Source organism: Brachyistius frenatus, unplaced genomic scaffold (assembly GCF_029030835.1).
Source record: "Brachyistius frenatus isolate BFR_SWC_R1_liver_20210118 unplaced genomic scaffold, ASM2903083v1 Contig_82, whole genome shotgun sequence".
NCBI lineage: Eukaryota > Metazoa > Chordata > Actinopteri > Embiotocidae > Brachyistius > Brachyistius frenatus.
Window position 1 is genome coordinate 1,567,501 of NW_027210681.1, and position 17,733 is coordinate 1,585,233.

Below are 17,733 nucleotides of genomic sequence, written 5' to 3' on the forward strand. Positions count from 1 at the left end.
TATTGAAGCAAGAAACCGGCAGCAAAACCCAAATATATCCGTCCCCAGGTGTTCATTTACCTGTCCACATCATTAACACTGTTGTTTAATTTTTTTATTCTATTTTATTTGTATATAATGTGCTTTTTTTTTTTTAAATAATTCACATTTTTGCTACCTCTATTTTTGTTCTATATTTTTTATTGCTTTTACCCTGCACATGCTGCTGTAGCGAGAATTTGTTTTCTCACATGTATATAAAAACATCCAGTTGAACATGTGAGATGGTTTCAGCTGCTGTTTGGCTGCTTTAGCTGTTATAAAGTTATAATATCACTAAAAGTGACCACGGCTGCAAGCAGGCAGGATATCTCGAACAAACGCACCCAGAAGTGGACATCATCGTTGTCATATCGTCGGCCCTCGTTGTGATCCGCTGCCGTCGGCCCTCGTTTTGATCCGCTGCCGTCGGCCCTCGTTGTGATCCGCTCCCGTCGGCCCTCGTTTTGATCCGCTCCCGTAGGCCCTCGTTGTGATCCGCTCCCGTCGGCCCTCGTTTTGATCCGCTCCCGTCGGCCCTCGTTTTGATCCGCTCCCGTCGGCCCTCGTTTTGATCCGCTCCCGTCGGCCCTCGTTGTGATCCGCTGCCGTCGGCCCTCGTTGTGATCCGCTCCCGTCGGCCCTCGTTGTGATCCGCTGCCGTCGGCCCTCGTTGTGATCCGCTCCCGTCGGCCCTCGTTGTGATCCGCTCCCGTCGGCCCTCGTTGTGATCCGCTCCCGTCGGCCCTCGTTGTGATCCGCTCCCGTCGGCCCTCGTTGTGATCCGCTCCCGTCGGCCCTCGTTTTGATCCGCTCCCGTCGGCCCTCGTTTTGATCCGCGCTCGGCCCTCGTTGTGATCCGCTCCCGTTGTGATCCGCTCCCGTCGGCCCTCGTTTTGATCCGCCCTCGGCCCTCGTTGTGATCCGCTCCCGTCGTTTTGATCCGCTCCCGTCGGCCCTCGTTTTGATCCGCTCCCGTCGGCCCTCGTTTTGATCCGCTCCCGTCGGCCCTCGTTTTGATCCGCTCCCGTCGGCCCTCGTTGTGATCCGCTGCCGTCGGCCCTCGTTTTGCTGGTTTAGTTGTTTACCAGGGTGGACAAGCTGGTAAATATCAGAAAACAAAATGAACAAGTCTGTCAGTGCCAGCTGGCCGGATATCTAGAAACAAATCGCACCCGGAAGAGGACGTCATCTTAAATCATCCCTTTTTGGAATAAACCTCCACAGCTGTTTGGGGTCGGGAGGTCGCGCAGCTTCGTTTCCGTCACGCTGATCCAGCTGGACGGTCGACAATAAAATAGAAATAAAAATGATTGTTTCTTTTCGGGTGAAAAAACAACTTTAGTCTCGGCTGCAAGAATTAACGGTGACTCATGTGTGACTCAGACGATGTCAGCGTTCGGCATTTCATGATAAAGACGTAGACAGTTAATCTGGATGTCTTTCTACTGGGAAACACCCACACACACACACACACACACACACACACACACACACACACACACACACACACACACACACACACACACACACACACACACACACACACACACACACACACACACACACACTTATAAAAGAGATGACAGCCTGCTTTATGGAAAAATCAGCCCGATAAAGACATTTGTTCAGGAAGAATGTGTCGGCCTATTAAAAGATGTATTTGTTTTTACTGTGCGGACCAAAAGCAGCGGGGAACAGGAAGTGGGAGAGGACGGATGATCCTGGTCGGACCTGGTTGTTCTGAGTCCAAGTGACCACTCAGGATCAGATTTTACATTTCTGTCCTCGTGATAAAAACAGATATGACTCATAAATGAATCAGGAATTTTAGGGCATAAATTACTTTCCCTGGATACTAAAACTAACCCACAAGGTCGTGAAAGTCCTCTTCTCTGAACTCAGGTTCAGATTCTGTCCGTCACCATCTTTGCTAGTTCGGAGCAGGAAGTGACCATATTTGGACGAGCTGGGGGAGGAGCCAGAGGTGGATCTGACCAATCTGATCGGAAACCTGATGATACGACGTCCCGCCCACCGATAGCTGTAACCTGACTGCACCACAGGCCTGTCAATCAAACAGACACGCCCCCAAAAACAGGTCTTCTTGAATCTTCTTTTCTAATGAATGAGGGATTATTTTCAGATGGACCTCCAGAAAACTAAGAAGAAGGAGTGACTTTAGCTAACAACACCGAGATAACTGATGGACACATTTTATTCACTTTGGATTTGATGAGAGAAGTTGAATGGGAGTCTATGGAGCCGGAGGCTTTTTGGAGCCGACCTCTAGTGGCACTTGCTGGTATTGCAGCTGAAGACACTTCTGGATCAGAACCATTTTACAGACCTGAAGCTACGAACTCTTTTATATACAGTCTGTGAATAAAACTCCACGGTTGTTTGGGTCAAAAGGTCACGTAGCCGCTGGAACAGTTATTAAATGATTGTTTTTGTGGTTAAGATATTTTAATCCCCGTAAGTGACTCACTTGTTGGTGAGTGTCTTCGTGGTCCTTTTGAGTTTCAGACTTTTAACGCGCTCAGTGATAACATAACGTTCACTGAGAACTTGTGGTGATCGTGAGGACACAAACATGTCCATATATGGTCATGTCCCCGCCTCCCACGCAGCCTCTTTTCAGCTCCACAAATCTTCAGCCCGCTCGACAACCCGCCTCCTCACGACGGGACACGGAGGCCTCGTTTTTCGGACACCAAAAATACTCCCGAGCGCGAGTGCGGTCAGCGCGTGATGTCACAGCTCTCCTGAAGGCAAACGTGTTGTTGTTGTTATTCGCAGGAAGTGAAGGCGGGCTGGAAATAGACGGCGTGAATCAGAGCTTCGGAGGAACACTGTGGAAGCCCCGCGTAGGTCGTCTTCCAAATCAAATAAACAGGATGAGTTATTATTCTGCAGCAGGCTGTTGCTGTCACACACACACACACACACACACACACACACACACACACACACACACACACACACACACACACACACACACACACACACACACACACACACACACACACACACACACACACACACACACACACACACCACACAGCCTTGTATGTTTACAACACAACAGTAAACAGCGTGGATGTTGTTGTGTGTAGACTACAGACGCTTTCGAGGTTGTTGCTGTCCGATTAAAGGTCCAGTTCACAATCTGTCAAGTCTGTTTGTTTTTGTTTGTTTTACTTGCTGTAATCATTTTCCTTGTTTGCCAGTAAAAGTCTCCTGATTCACTTCTAATGTAAGTGATGATGTTTTCTAAATTCATCTGAAGGCTGCAGGAGTTAAACAAAGCAACTAGATATTTTCCAAAGTTCAATTCATTTTTAGAACTGAATCTCCTTCTTCATCTCTACTGCAACTCAAATTCAATCAAAAACTTTGAGACTGACCTTTAATTTCTTTTTGTTTCTCAACTAGTTTTTCACACCTTTTTGATCCGCTACCGTTGGCCCTGGTTGTGTTCCCCTACCTTTTACCCATAGTTTTGATCCTCTTCCTTTTGCCCTCGTTTTGATCCGCTACCGTCGGCCCTTATTTCGTGTTAAATAGCAATTATATACCTGACTTTAAGTAAATAAATGGAAATCATTGACTACTGTAAACTACTGGATACACAACCTGAGAAACGACAACGCCTTCCTGTGAGCTCATCACCGAATAACTCCCGATCAGAACTCACTGTTTACGAGAGTGTGAGCGGGTTGTGCGTGCCGTCGTCCCTCAGACGTTTGAACTCGAGTGGATCCGAGTGTGTTTTGCGACGGAGACTTTGGTCCGCAGGGTTTAGACAGGAAGCTGGATCTTCAGGGAACCTTCACCGGCGGCCGCTGACATCACACATCAGCCTGAGCTTCACTCTGGAAGTTTAAAGTTGAGAGTAGAAACCCGATGAACAGCACAGTAATCAATGTTTCACCCGCCGGACATTTAAAAAGCTCTCGCTGACCGCCTCCTCGGGTGTTTCTGGATCTTTTCTTTCTATCTCAACACCTCCTCGGCTGCGTGACTCAGACGCCGTCCGGCCTGCAGATCTTCACGCTGATACGGCCGCCTGACCGTGTCATAAAAACAAGCGCTGGTCGGACGTGGAAGCGGTGAGTTCACGGCCGGGCGGCGGCCGGAGAGCGTTCGGCGTGACGTCAAAGCGCTGCGTCATCGTGTTTACTCTCTCTATGAAAGATCAACAGCAGCCGGCCGTGTTTATTGACACGCTGTAACGCGGTTAGGAAGCAGAACATAACGAGCCATTTAATTTTGTGCCGAGGCCCGGCTAGTTTTCCCAACACACAGACGGCGCTAAACGAGAAAGATGAAAAATATTAGACATAGAAATCATACAGACGAAGAGTTCAAATAGAGGAAAGCAGAAATGTGGTGGAGATGATGACACAGCAGTTTTTACAGTACTGATTATCTAGTGTTCATTAAATTGTTGTTAAACAGTCTGAATAAACTTGATATTATAAAAAATGTTTCCTTTTATGTGCATGCTGTTGTCAAACTAAATCTCACAACGACTTGTTGACTTATTTAAAATTATTATTCCTGAATACCAAAAGGTAAAAAGTACTTCCTTAAAAGAAAACGTTCACAAATTAAGTTATGCAAGTGCATGATGGTGCTTATTTGTATTTCAGGAGAGCACTTGATGCTTTTTCAAAGGGAGTCTATTGGAAGCAGAGTTTTTATTTGGAGCCAGCCCCTAGTGGTCCTCAGTGGTATTGCAGTTTATGGCACTTTCACATTGGCCTTATATTTCAGCACTGAAAGCTTCTTTTAATTACAGTCAATGTTTGCTACATGCTTTTATTTCCAATTATTTGGATAATTTGTTTGTGATGAATGCAGCCTGACATCATCAAACACTCATTTTGGTCTGAAAACTCAAAAATCTTCAAACTTTAGGAGGTAAAAAAGAGCGATTAGCAATCTGAAAATTTGAGAACCTAAAGCGAGGTAAAGATTTAAAAATGAGATCAGCGATTACTGGATAACTAAAAACTTGGGATTCCTTTTTTGTCAAATCAATTAATCTCTGCAGCTCCTAAATAAAATATGATGCTTTGTGCTGTATAAACTGTATGTAAATGTGTAAAAATTCCTGCAGAAGTTCTCGGCCTTGTTTGTCATTGCTAACTGACGTAAATTTGTCTCCTCAAGTCTTTACTTCATCGATGTCTTTGGGGACATTCGTTTCCATGGATACAGCAGAAACATGAAAGGAGGGTGAAGAGGGAGACGGACGCATCGACAGTTTCACCACGTCAACATGTTTCTGTGTTTCCCCTCTGGCTCTTTGGAGAGTTTGGACTTTGAGAAACGGTCACCAGGAAGTAAAAAAAACCAACCTGTTGTCATGGTGATGACTTCCACATGTTCTCACACACAAGCACGGCCACATGAACCCGCTAAGGGGCCCCTGAGGCAAGAATGAGCTGCGGCTAACCCCGTTTCTTCCAGCCTGACCTGAGTACTGTATGTGGAGCTGCACGGCTTCCAGTTCCCAGCATGCAAAGTGCAGCAGCAGCAGCAGAAAACCAACCAGCACCGAAGTAAACACTGAAAGATAAAGATCCGAAAATGGATAAAAAGGAAATGATGCAAAATAATTATTAAAATATGTGGAAGTAAGGTTAAAAAAAGAGCAGCGTTTTCCAGTCACATCTGGGATTATCATGATCCTCCAGCGACCACTAAAGATGGGATCATACTTCCCTGCTCTATACGCATATGAACCCCTACATCACGTAAATAAACATGTAAATAAACATGTGACATCATCGTGCCTGCAGCAGCTGGTCGTGACGTCATCGTGCCTGCAGTTTCCAGAGATATTAAATCCACAAAACTCAATTAAAAAATTAAAACCGCAAGGGGGAATATGCTGACCCTCACGTGCTGCACGTTGGGGAGCCGCTAATTGACACATACAATTTATTGATGGATTAACCAGTTTAAAAAATAACAATCAATTGATTTTAGTTTTCACTCAGATTGATGATGATTTATTAACCTTCCTCGTGACTATTTAATAGTTCTTGTGCAGCATTCAGTCACTTGAAGTTATCAGGTGTCTATAACCAAATACAAAAGAATTATATGTCTCACTAGCAAAAGAGAAAACTATTTAGGACCTTTGTAAATTCAATTTAAAACTTTTAAAATTCTTTTGAGGTCTGTTTGTGCCTGCAGAAACTCTGTTAATCTGCCTTATTATCAGCTGTTTTTACATAATATTTTGTTTGTGATTTTACTCAAACCTTTATTCAGATTTAGTTAAAAAGGAAAAACATTCTGGGAAATATTGGAAATAATCACTGCAGAGGAAGTGGAGTGATTCTGTTCAGTGACCCCAAATGGCCACGTGGGGGTACTGCAAAACTATACAAATGGGTTTTTCATGTTGTGGTTATTGAGGCAAATCTTTAGGATTCAGTTTAGTTTTTTTTTACCTGGAACAAAGTTGTGCACATTCAGGTTGAAAGTGAGATAAAGAAAGACACTTTAGTCCCAATATTACCCTTCAATATAAAATATAGGACGTGAAAAACAGGGGAAAACTAACCAAAAATGATATTCATGAATATACACAGATAACTGACCTAAAATTAAGTAAATGAAAGTATCTTGAATAAAATTTGTCCCTTTCATTTCCCCCCTGCTCTCTTTAAAGGATCTCTTTATTTTAAACTGAGTATTTTGAGGAAAAAAAACCAAGAACTGCCTGCAGTTTAAAAAAAAAAGTATTTTTGACATAAATACATTTTAATGTTTTGTGATACAGAAATTGGCCACCTGGAGCAGATATCTTACCAACTTATTTTAATAATAATCTACGGAAGGTTGAAAGAAACCTGAATTGTTAAAATTTGACTTGAGAAAAATGTTTGAGATAATCTGGATGAACATATTTTTGTTGCGATTTCTTTTGGACTAAATAATGATGGACACAAAAAGAAAAAAAGTCATAATAAAGTTGAACAGGAGTCTTGCAGGTTCACAAAGTTAGATTTAATACTTTTAAAGACATTTTAATACCACGTAGAATGAAATTTAATACTCACCATACTGCAAAACAGCGGGGAAGTACATAATAACCCCCAGTTCTACCATTAGATGAATCCTTAAACATGACCTGGATGCAGCAGGAGACGCATGGATGCAATAACAAAGTAAAAAAAAAAAAGACATCCATAACAGTACTGGAGAATTTTACAGAGAGCACATATGAAAACATTCAAATTAACGTCCATCCCCACGGCAGGGCGGAAATTATGTTGAAATTAAACACTTTTTATTACCTTTCAAAACCCACTTTTTTTGTTTCAGACTTTTCAGGACCCGCAGACACCAAGTGGAATGAACTTTAGAGAGAAAACGGTGTCCTCTTTCATAAAAAAATCTAAATCAAAAACAAATATAGCCTTGGTGTCATGTCTCGTCTTTAATCTCAGCAGGAAAAGTCTTCCACTTCTTCACAGTATTGCATTTTGCACAGTGTTTTTTTGTATTTCTTTTTACAGTCTACAGAGTTGAAGGCACAAAACTAGAGATTACTTCTGCAAACGAAATCCCTACAGACGAACGCCATGAACTCAAAGATTTACCAAACCAATGAACGTGGCCGCGAAAAAACAACAACACAAGCTTCTTCTCTACCGAGTCATGGCGAGGAAAAGGTAGGAAGTGGTGTCGTAATCAAACTAACATCAACTCCAGTTCCAATATGTCTTCGGTTTTTCTTCTCGCCAAAACTTTTGTTTTCCCAACGTGTGCATGAACCCAGCTGATTGTCCGGTATACAAGTCCCCCTCGGTTGGTTTAGTGCAACTCAAACACGTTAAAATAGACCTCGCTCTGCTACAAAAGTCCACATAGTACAAGATAACAGTATTTTATAAGTGCTTTTCTTTTCTTTTCGCTACATATGACGCGTGCTGCCACAGTAACACGAGCAGCGTATGTAGTTGTTGTAGTGCTGCTTCATGCATCGTCCACCACCTTCCAACCCGCCACAGACCAACTTCCAGGAGATGTGCTGCTGTTTGCATTAAAAAAATAATAATAATAATAAAAAAAAACACAACTTGAATTTAACTTTCTTTTTTTTTGGCGTTAGCAGACTCATATTTGGCACCAACATCAGGGCTTTCACGAGTTGAACGCAGCGCAGTGCTGCAGGCGGAGCAGCAGGAAGCAACGACCTTCATGGGGAAGTATTCAGAGTTTCGTCTCTTGATCGACATCACGTTAACGTGACCGCTGGTGCGTGAACATTTGTGATTTCACCGGGCACCTGAAATTGGAGCAGCGAAACATCTGATTTTAGGGTCAAACTTTTTGGGAACTGGAAATCTTCCAATCCACCGGCTTCCAGCCAAGTGTTCCTGAGCCCATGCAGTGATTTCCACTACAGAGTACTAGCTTCAACGTGTTTTTCGGCCGCTCTCAACACGCTGTGAGCGGGTGTGTTGTCATGTTTGGAGAACCCAGTTGCCATGGCAACACAGTTCAGGTGCATTTGTGTTTCTCTGGGTTTCAAAAGACGCAGCGACAAACTGAAACAAACTGACAAAGAGGGAAGAAGGAGAGCACACAGACCATGAGGGACAGGTGAAACTAATCAGGGAGCAGGGCCAACAACCATGCAAAGGACAGGAAGTGAAACAATACCGACACGTACCAGCGGTCACGTTAACGTGAGGAACTCGGTGATTAAGTTGATCAAGAGACGACTCTGAATACTTCCTCACGAAGGTCGTTGCTTCCTGCTGCTCGTTACGTTACTGAGCACCGAACAGATGGAGAGTTCTTCAACGGCCCAGATCTGAATCCTCGATGTGAAATGTGAAAAAAAACAACCTCAGAAGGAAGGAAGTCATTTTGAGAGCGAGCTGGTGTGAGAGATGGTGGACGATTTTGCAAAAACGCCTGAAAGAAATGATTTCTGACAAAAAAGGTCAAAATTAGTTGTAGTTACTTTTCCACAGAAGACAAACAAATCTGTTGATGTTTTTCTTTCAATAAATGATTTAAAACCTTCTGGTTGTCTTCAAATGTCAAAATAAATTTCCTTGGAGTATATTTTTTTTCCTCACATTTCTCACTCTAAACTTGAACTTTACATTCAAATCATCAACCGTTTTATGTCATAGTTTTCAATTTGGCCTGAAACTCCCAAAAATCTAACTAATTTACCCTGTTGATGCATCAACCTGGCGTATATTGCGAATAGAAATACGTTATTTAATCAACAGCAGCCGTCTTGAATCTCTGGGAAACTTCACGTGTCCAAACTGATCTCAGGTTTTTTCTTTTTTTAAATGTGGTGAGAAGCAGCTGAAACTCAAGTTTACCCTCCGACTTTTAGGATCCACGAAGCCATTAGACCCTAAAAACAAACATTCTACATTTCAATCTGAAGTTCATTAAACAGACGGGGGAAAAAAAATACAGTAAAAATATTCTAAACAAATCGTGATCGACACAAATGCTGGTCAGGTCTTTAAAAGTGACGCCTGCAAACTAAACTCACGAAGATCTGAGACGTTTTCGGACCTTCTTATTAAAGCCGATAAGAAACTAGAAAATACGAGAAAACTGCATGCTGTAACGACTCAGCGGGGAAATCTTCCTTCATGTGCGTTCAGGATTTCGAAAAATGTTCATTTCATTCAAAGAGAAGTTTCTGAAGACTTTCCAGGACCTGCAGACACCGTGTAGAAAACATAAAAAGTGATTGGTGTGTTTGTGCAGCAGATAAACGTTCTGCCCAGTTAAAGTTAACGGTCGGACTACTACTTCCACTTGACGACACGTAATAGCTTCGTATATAAAATATCCATTAACACCGTCGAGAAAAAAACGTAACCGACGACAACGAAGATACATTTTACACCGAATACCGTCTTTTATATTTACATTCTTTTCATTGGATGAGTGCAAAAATGTAAACAGATCGTACAGAACGATGCGGAGAGAGAATGGTGGTGTGTGTGTGTGTGTGTGGGGGGGGGGGGGTCGTCTAGTATACTGCAGATAGACTGAATGCATTCACGGCACTGTAAGTCACTTTGGATGAGAGCGCTGATGCGACGTCATTCGTTTCTGCGATGGGAGGATCTCCACCGTTTCTGTGAGCGCCGGCGGGTCGGAGGCCGGCGAGGCCCTGAAGCTCGGCGTCTCTCCGGTGTGAGCTAAACGTTAACTCGGAGTACATTCGTTAAGTGCGTGGCGTCCTCTGGACTCGGGCCAAACTGCTCCCGCGTGGACGTGGCTGGTTTCATTCGGAGGACAAAAAAAACAAGTCTGTAGTTATTTCTTTCTTTTTTTTTTTGTAATGTCAACAAATCCGTCATCGTTCGTTTTCTGGTTCCTCCGTCAGCTCAACAAATATGTATTTTCTATATAAACTGTGCATTTGTTGGGGACTATTTTCAGCGGCGGATGAATCCCTATTTTGGCGAGCTCGTGAGCCGTCGAGGCAGCAGGACAGTCGGACTGAAGTCAGGCTTCGGTTGGGTGTCGTCACGCAGCCGTCTGAAGGGCTTCGTTTCACCTATCGAAGGAGCTCGGATACCGAAAACCCACAAAAGTCATGACGATGTGTTTTATGAATGAGGTCACATTTGAAAACAATTACAATGAAAACAGTTTGTTCAAACTGTCTAACTGAGCAGATTTCTAATAGAAGAGGAACCCGAATACAACGAGAAAAACGTTGGTGGAAAATGACCCATCTGTGATTCTGGAGGGACTCGAACCCGAACCTTTCATTTTAAAATGACCCTGTTTGCCTGCTCTGTTTACATATTTGCCGAAATTAAAAGAAAAAAAAAAGAGGTCGTGACAAACCAGTTTGTTCGGGGAACTATCGTGGGAAAGGACAGAGCTACTAATGTTCTCCTAAACCCGGACAGCATCCAGGACCAGAACCTCCACAAACTAATGGACACAAACACTCCTTCGTCCCGTCAGTAAATCACTGAGCTGTTTGGCTGGTTAACATTCACGGTTTGAAAACATGGTTTAATCCTCTGCTTTTGGTTTTGGAAAGGGTTAAAAAAACAAAAACACGACGAGATTTCAACAATCCTCAATCTGCTGTCTCTTATCCGGAGTTGTTCAACCAAAGACTTCCCTTTGCCCAGCAAGTCTTCCTGGTTCGAGGCGCTCCGGAGGATCCTGATTGGACGGCCGATCTCCGTTTTCGGTTCGCTGCCCGGAACTCAGGACCAACGGTTGAAGGTCGGAAAGAAAGGAGCCGAACCGTGAGCAGGAGACCACTCGGGGAAAGCCCAAAAACAGAAGGACGGAGGCCGTCCAAACTCTCTCCAAACGAAGCACCTCTCTTGTGCATCCCTTCATTTGTGGAGAAATGAAAAGCTTGGTTGCAGTTGTGTTTTTGAGTTATGACTGGAAAGGTTCATCCAACGGGTAACTACCCTAATGAACGACGGCGAGGATTCGACTGCTACCGTTCGGCTTCGATCGGGAGGTTTTCGGAGGAACCGGGCCGGGATGCGAAGGTCTGACCGGAGGAGAGGTGCCCACTCGACCGTAACTAAATCTTAGATTAGCAGACGACTACAAAAGCACTTTTTTTTTTTTTTTTACCTGAAGTTTCTCTAAAACACAAGAGGAGAGGATTCAGGACGTACGACCACATACAGCATCACACTGCACTGAATATTATGATCTGAAGAGACAGGAAGCTGTTCAGCTCTATGTTTGAACACTGAAGCTTCACCCACACATTCATCCCACCGGATTATAACCAGAGTTACAGTTACTACAGTGTAATAATCTATGGAAAAGTACCAGATACAGCACAGTGTTGGTAATTTAAATACTTGAATACAGTGAGACACCAGTGTGTTCGTGCAGTAATATTTGTTATTGCTTCATGATGCAGGAAAAATTTCGGACTTCTTTCATCTACTGGATTAAAGTGTAAGAATTATTGCAGAAGCCTGATGCAGTACGTTTCCATAGCTTAACTCACTGGGGTGAAGTTTTGCCCCCCCCCGACACCCGGTCTCGACACCCCGGTCCCGGTCCTGACACCCACTCTCCCTGGTCTCTCCCTGCAGCTCTAGGCCTCGTACCCTGTGGACCGGCGGCGCTGGTGGTTCCAGATGTCGTCTCTGTGTTCGGGCCGGCAGAACAGCCTGGACGACTGGGCCAGGCGCTCCCGGTACTCCCGCTCCCGGTCCCCGCCCGGTTTGGAGGGCGGAGGCCGGCCGCCGAGGAACTGGGAGGAGGACTGGTTTCTGTTGTCGGCGAGACCGGACGAAGACAGGTGACCTCCCGCCGACCTGGAAATGAAATGTAAAACATGAACCGATGAACACGAGTTGAGGATGTTGCTATGACAACCACCATCAATCGGCACTGAAGACCTGAAAGCTGCAGATCCTTAACTGGCCATGAGTCTATCTACGTAAATGTGGCTGTGAAATAGTTAAACCTCCCCTACAAACCGGCCTCTGGGCGGGCTGAATATAAACCAGCGCTGCCCCAGTTTGGTCCAGTTTCTGGGTTATTCCCCTCTTCTCTTGGCCCTCATGTCACCTCTCGACTGTCAGCCATCAAGTAAAAACACAAACTAAGTCACTAAGTTAATTTAAAGCCCTGGAGGGCAGGACTGGATGAATCTTCACAGGTGTACCCCTCATAACAAAAGACCACACTCACTTCCAGCAGCTCACACAGAGGTCGGTAATCTCACACCAGGAACTGAGTCACATGTTCAACAATGAATTAAACATGACGACAACAACACGGAAATCTGAAGGACAACACGAGAGTCCTCCTGAATGATTCAGCAGACACACGGTCACCTCTAACCACCTCTAACTACCACTAACCACCTCTAACTACCTCTAACTACCTCTAACTACCTCTAACCACCTCCAACTACCTCTAACTACCTCTAACTACCTCTAACTACCACTAACCACCTCTAACTACCTCTAACTACCTCTAACCACCTCTAACTACCTCTAACCACCTCCAACTACCTCTAACTACCTCTAACCACTAACCACCTCTAACTACCTCTAACTACTAACTACCTCTAACCACCTCTAACTACCTCTAACCACCTCTAACCACCTCCAACTACCTCTAACTACCTCTAACCACCTCTAACTACCTCTAACTACCACTAACCACCTCTAACCACCTCTAACTACCTCTAACCACCTCCAACCACCTCTAACTACCTCTAACTACGACTAACCACCTCTAACTACCTCTAACCACCACTAACCACCTCTAACCACCACTAACTACCTCTAACCACCTCTGACCACCTCTAACTACCACTAACTACCTCTAACTACCACTAACCACCTCTAACTACCTCTAACCACCTCTAACCACCTCTTACCACCTCTAACCACCTCTGACTACCTCTAACTACCTCTAACCACCTCTAACTACCTCTAACTACCTCTAACCACCTCTAACCACCTCTAACTACCTCTAACTACCTCTAACTACCACTAACCACCTCTAACTACCTCTAACCACCACTAACCACCTCTAACCACCACTAACTACCTCTAACCACCTCTGACTACCTCTAACTACCACTAACCACCTCTAACTACCTCTAACCACCTCTGACTACCTCTAACTACCTCTAACCACCTCTGACTACCTCTAACTACCTCTGACTACCTCTAACTACCTCTAACCACCTCTGACTACCTCTAACTACCTGTACTTATTCAACACGGCACATGTGATAAATCCTAAATATCTGTTACTCACCTGCTTTTAGTGATTCTGTGCGGGCTGTTATCAGTTTGCTGATGGTGCTGCTGAGGACGCAAACAAGGTCAAAGGTCAGAAATAAATGCAAAATAATACAAAACACTGAAATATAGAAATGAAATGAAAATGTAAAGTATCAATCCAGTACTTCCACTTCCTGTGTGTGTGTGTGTGTGTGTGTGTGTGTGTGTGTGTGTGTGTGTGTGTGTGTGTGTGTGTACCTTGTAGTGGTTGCACCGCGGGGGGCTGCCGTTCACCTGGTAGTACTCCACCAGCCTCTCGGCCAGAGCGATGCGTCTCAGCAGGTTCTCGATGAAGTGCTGGATTCGGACTTTGCCGCACGTCTCCTGCCGGGCCGCCGCCTCCAGAAAGTTCTGGATGGTGATCACCTCCCTGAGAGACAAACAAAAAGATCCCATGTTTGAAAATCTATCTCAGCTGGAGATTTCATCCACATTCAAGACTGAAACGGAGCATTTAAACGTCTGCAGCTTTGATTTGAATCAGTATTTATAGATCTGCTTTGAGTCGGCACGGTTCTGCACCGTTTGATCCCTGCGTGAGCCGATCGACCGTCAGGGTGTCCCGGAGGACGCCAAACTACCCAGAATTCCTGTGGGCCAGCGGGAGGCTCCATGTAGCCGCTGCTGTGGACACTAACAGTGATTAAACAGCCAGTAGTCTGGAAGGAGATTTAATTTATCGGTCATAGTAGATTTTATTCCACACGGTCAGAACCCGGCGCCCACATTACCCACAGTGCAACAGTTCCACCAGAGCAGGTAACGTAGCCTGCAGGCTTCCTTCCACCTCCAGATGTTTCCAGATGTTTCAGGAGTGTCGTGTCGTGGCCGCGCTCACCGCTCCCGTCGCTCCAGCTCGTTCTCCGAGGCGTTGAGCTGCTCCCTCAGCGCGGCGATCACCATGACGGCCACGTCCACCTGCCGGCTCAGCGACCGCTCCCTGTCCGCCACTTCCTGCCTCTCCTGCGCCAGGTGCTGCGAGTGAGCGCGCTCGCACAGCAGCTCCGTGTCGGTCTGCGCCAGCTCCGTGCTCACCTTGGCCAGCCGGCGCTGCATGGTGCCGTCGGCCGCCCGCAGGATGCCGGCGAGCCGCCGGCGCACCGCCGCCGAGGCCGCCGCCGTCTCCAGACCGGAGTACGAGTTCTGCTCTGGAGGACAGCGAAGGAGACACGTTACTGCAGACTGAACCTCGGCTGCAGTGGACATGCTGTCAACACGCACTCAAACACTTCTGGATACATGACTCAATAAGTTCAGAAGGTTCCTGAACGCAGCGCGGTGACGCAGCAGCAGGAAGCAACGACCTCCATGAGGAAGTGTTCAGAGTTCAACATCAGCACCTCAGTTCCGCACGTCTTTGAGGGTCATCGGATTTCGGGGCAAATTTTTGGGGGAACAGAAAGTCTTCAACACACCCGTTTGCAGCAAAGTGTTCCTGAGCCCATGCAGTGATTTCCACTACAGCGTCGGGACTGTTTTTAAAGCAGCGCTGCCCAACGGCTCCGAGAAACATCAGATTTTGGGGTCGAACTCTGTAAGCAAGCGAAAAATGTGTTGAAACTACGATTCTGTAGTGGAAATCACTGCTTGGGCTCAGGAACACGGGCATGTTAAAAGATTTCCGGTTCTCCAAATATGTTACACAAAATCTGACGTCTCTGCTCCAGTTTCAGGTTTCCACGGTGACATCACAGATGTTCACGTACCAGCGGTCACGTTAACGTGAGTTGAACTGCTGCTTCCTGCTGCTCCGGGTGCATCACCGCGCTGCGTTCAGGAACCGTTAGATGCGTTCAGGAACTCTCTGAACTGTTTGATCAGCTCTTATAAAGTCAGTAAAGTGGAACACACCGACCAGGTCCAGGTCCAGGTCCAGGTCCAGGTCCCCATCTGGGTGAGGGGGGGGGCGGAGGGGGGCCGGAGGGAGGAACAGGAAGTGATGCTGGTTCATGTGGTGGTGGTCGGACTTTTTGCAGGACATTTTGAGATGTTCCTCATTTCTCCCTCCGTCCCTCTCCTCACTGTCATCGTCCTGCTCGTCTTCTCCCGCATCTTCATCGTCTGTCCTCCCTTCTTCCTCCTCCTCTTCGTCGTCGTCCTCCTCCTCCTCCTCGGCCTGCGTCCCGACCCCAACGCTCTGCGTGCGCCTCCTCACGGAGCCGTAGGAGTTAAGGTAGCCGCTGTCTCTGCTGTCGCTGAGTGAGCGCACGTGGGGCGGCCTGCCGGCGCTCTGCTGCCCCCTGCGGGTCGGGAGGCTCATGTCGTGCCAGGGGATGGCCGCCGTCAGCGGGTCGGGGAGTTTGCCGGTGATGCTGAAGCCGCCGGTGACCACGTCCGGCGAGCGGTAAGAGTGGCGGTACTCCAGGTGGGCGCGGAGCGAGGCCAGGCTGCGGAAACGCTCCTGCTCGCCGCAGCGGGGGCAGCGGAACGGGAGGTCGCAGGAGGTGACGGAGTCGCCGACGGCGGCGCCGCAGGCCTGACCGTTCCTCTCCAGGAGGAAAGAACCAGAACCTCTGGAGCACAGCTTCTGCTGCATCACTCTACACCTGGAGACACAGCAAAACACGGGGAAATATCCAGTCGATTAACCAGCAGACAAAAACTAAGTTGGAGAAGCGATTATTTGTCAGTGTGCAGTATTTTTGTTCCACACAAGTTCCTGTCCCACCACCGAACAGGTGCGGCTGCATTTTAAACACATTATTTTGGACCTACGGAGGGTAAATAAACACTCGTCTGGCTCGTAGCTTCCTTCACTTCGTCCGACCGCCTGCTGTTTGTTGGCAGGACTGTGACAGTTTCCACTTTGTGAAACCAGCAGGTGATAATTTAGCCCACTTACGTAACACACCCAACACGGCGTGGAGTTTGTTTATTTTTTTACTCCTCTACATTTAACTATCAGCTTCAGTTTCTTTACAATTCAACATATTTTCATATAAACGATGAAAAGAGCTTAAATATTTGGACAAAATGGTTTTTTTTAGGACATTTTCTGCTTTTATTTTTAATCTATAACAAAACAATTTATTAGTTGTAGTTTTATATAAAATACTGTGATTACAAATCCTAATTTTAATGTAAGTATTTATCTGAGAGGCCATTTTTTTAATGCATTTTTAGGGTACATCATTTATACTGACAAACTTTCAGTACTTTAATAGTGACATATTAATACTTCTGCTGATTAATGGTATAATAACCGACACACATTAAAAAAACACTAAATAGGTCCTCTCTTCATACAGTACAGTGATTTTACAGCATCAGACCTCAGGAAGAATCAAACATGAAGCAGAGTACAATCTCACAATCTCAGCAGTAAAAAACTTTGCTGTAACCACAGAATAATATTAAACATTAAAATGTGTCACGTGACAGCCTGGCTGGCAGCAGCTGGACCTGAGCAGGTCGAACCAAAACAAGCAGGTTGATTTATTCCGCGGACACAAACGAACCCAACAGAACCGGGTTTTTGTTCCATCCCAGATTTTTCCTCCTCAGGCTCCGTTTAATTCCGCGTAACAGGTCGGTTCCTCCTCGCAGCACCTCCGGTGACGTTAGCTCCTCCTGACGGCTAGCCAGCTAGCTCAGCTTAGCTCACACGAAAAAGCAGAAAACAGCCGCTGGTAATCATGACGGAGGAAGGAGGGCGCGGCGCGGCGCGGCGCGGCGCGCTCACCGCGTGCGGCGGCGCTCTTACCGCGTGCGGCTCAACGGCGGACTTTGACCGAACCTGCGGGACGTCCGTCACTGTGCGGAGGGGTCATGTCGCAGATGGAGACGGACAGCAGCCCGCATGATGTCACTCATTCAAGGGGAAGACGCGCGGAGGAGCGGCGGCGAGCTTAGCATGCACGGCAACATCCGGTTAAGTCCTTTCAAAATT

General features: G+C 46.1%; 1 protein-coding gene and 1 long non-coding RNA gene across 4 annotated transcripts; both read right to left on the reverse strand.

Moving 5' to 3' along the window:
• Nucleotides 1-957: 957 nt before the first annotated feature.
• Nucleotides 958-3,868, reverse strand: LOC138627186 (uncharacterized). Its single transcript, XR_011311369.1, has 3 exons — nucleotides 3,658-3,868; nucleotides 1,194-1,296; nucleotides 958-1,119 (listed from the first exon to the last, which is right to left on the reverse strand). It is a non-coding gene; the product is annotated as an uncharacterized lncRNA (long non-coding RNA).
• An 8,210-nt stretch (nucleotides 3,869-12,078) lies between these two features.
• Nucleotides 12,079-17,707, reverse strand: znf365 (zinc finger protein 365). 3 transcript variants are annotated; one of them, XM_069709338.1, is made up of 6 exons: nucleotides 17,581-17,707; nucleotides 15,696-16,390; nucleotides 14,683-14,992; nucleotides 14,043-14,214; nucleotides 13,819-13,868; nucleotides 12,079-12,356 (listed from the first exon to the last, which is right to left on the reverse strand). In XM_069709338.1, the coding sequence occupies exons 2-6, from the start codon at nucleotides 16,378-16,380 to the stop codon at nucleotides 12,134-12,136; spliced, it is 1,440 nt and encodes a 479-aa protein (XP_069565439.1). In that variant the 5' UTR covers nucleotides 16,381-16,390; nucleotides 17,581-17,707; the 3' UTR covers nucleotides 12,079-12,133. The 3 variants fall into 3 exon arrangements, with proteins under 3 accessions (XP_069565439.1, XP_069565437.1, XP_069565436.1); XM_069709336.1 differs by having other exon boundaries at nucleotides 17,548-17,707; XM_069709335.1 differs by lacking the exon at nucleotides 17,581-17,707 and adding an exon at nucleotides 17,303-17,515.
• Between the last annotated feature and the right edge of the window lie 26 nt (nucleotides 17,708-17,733).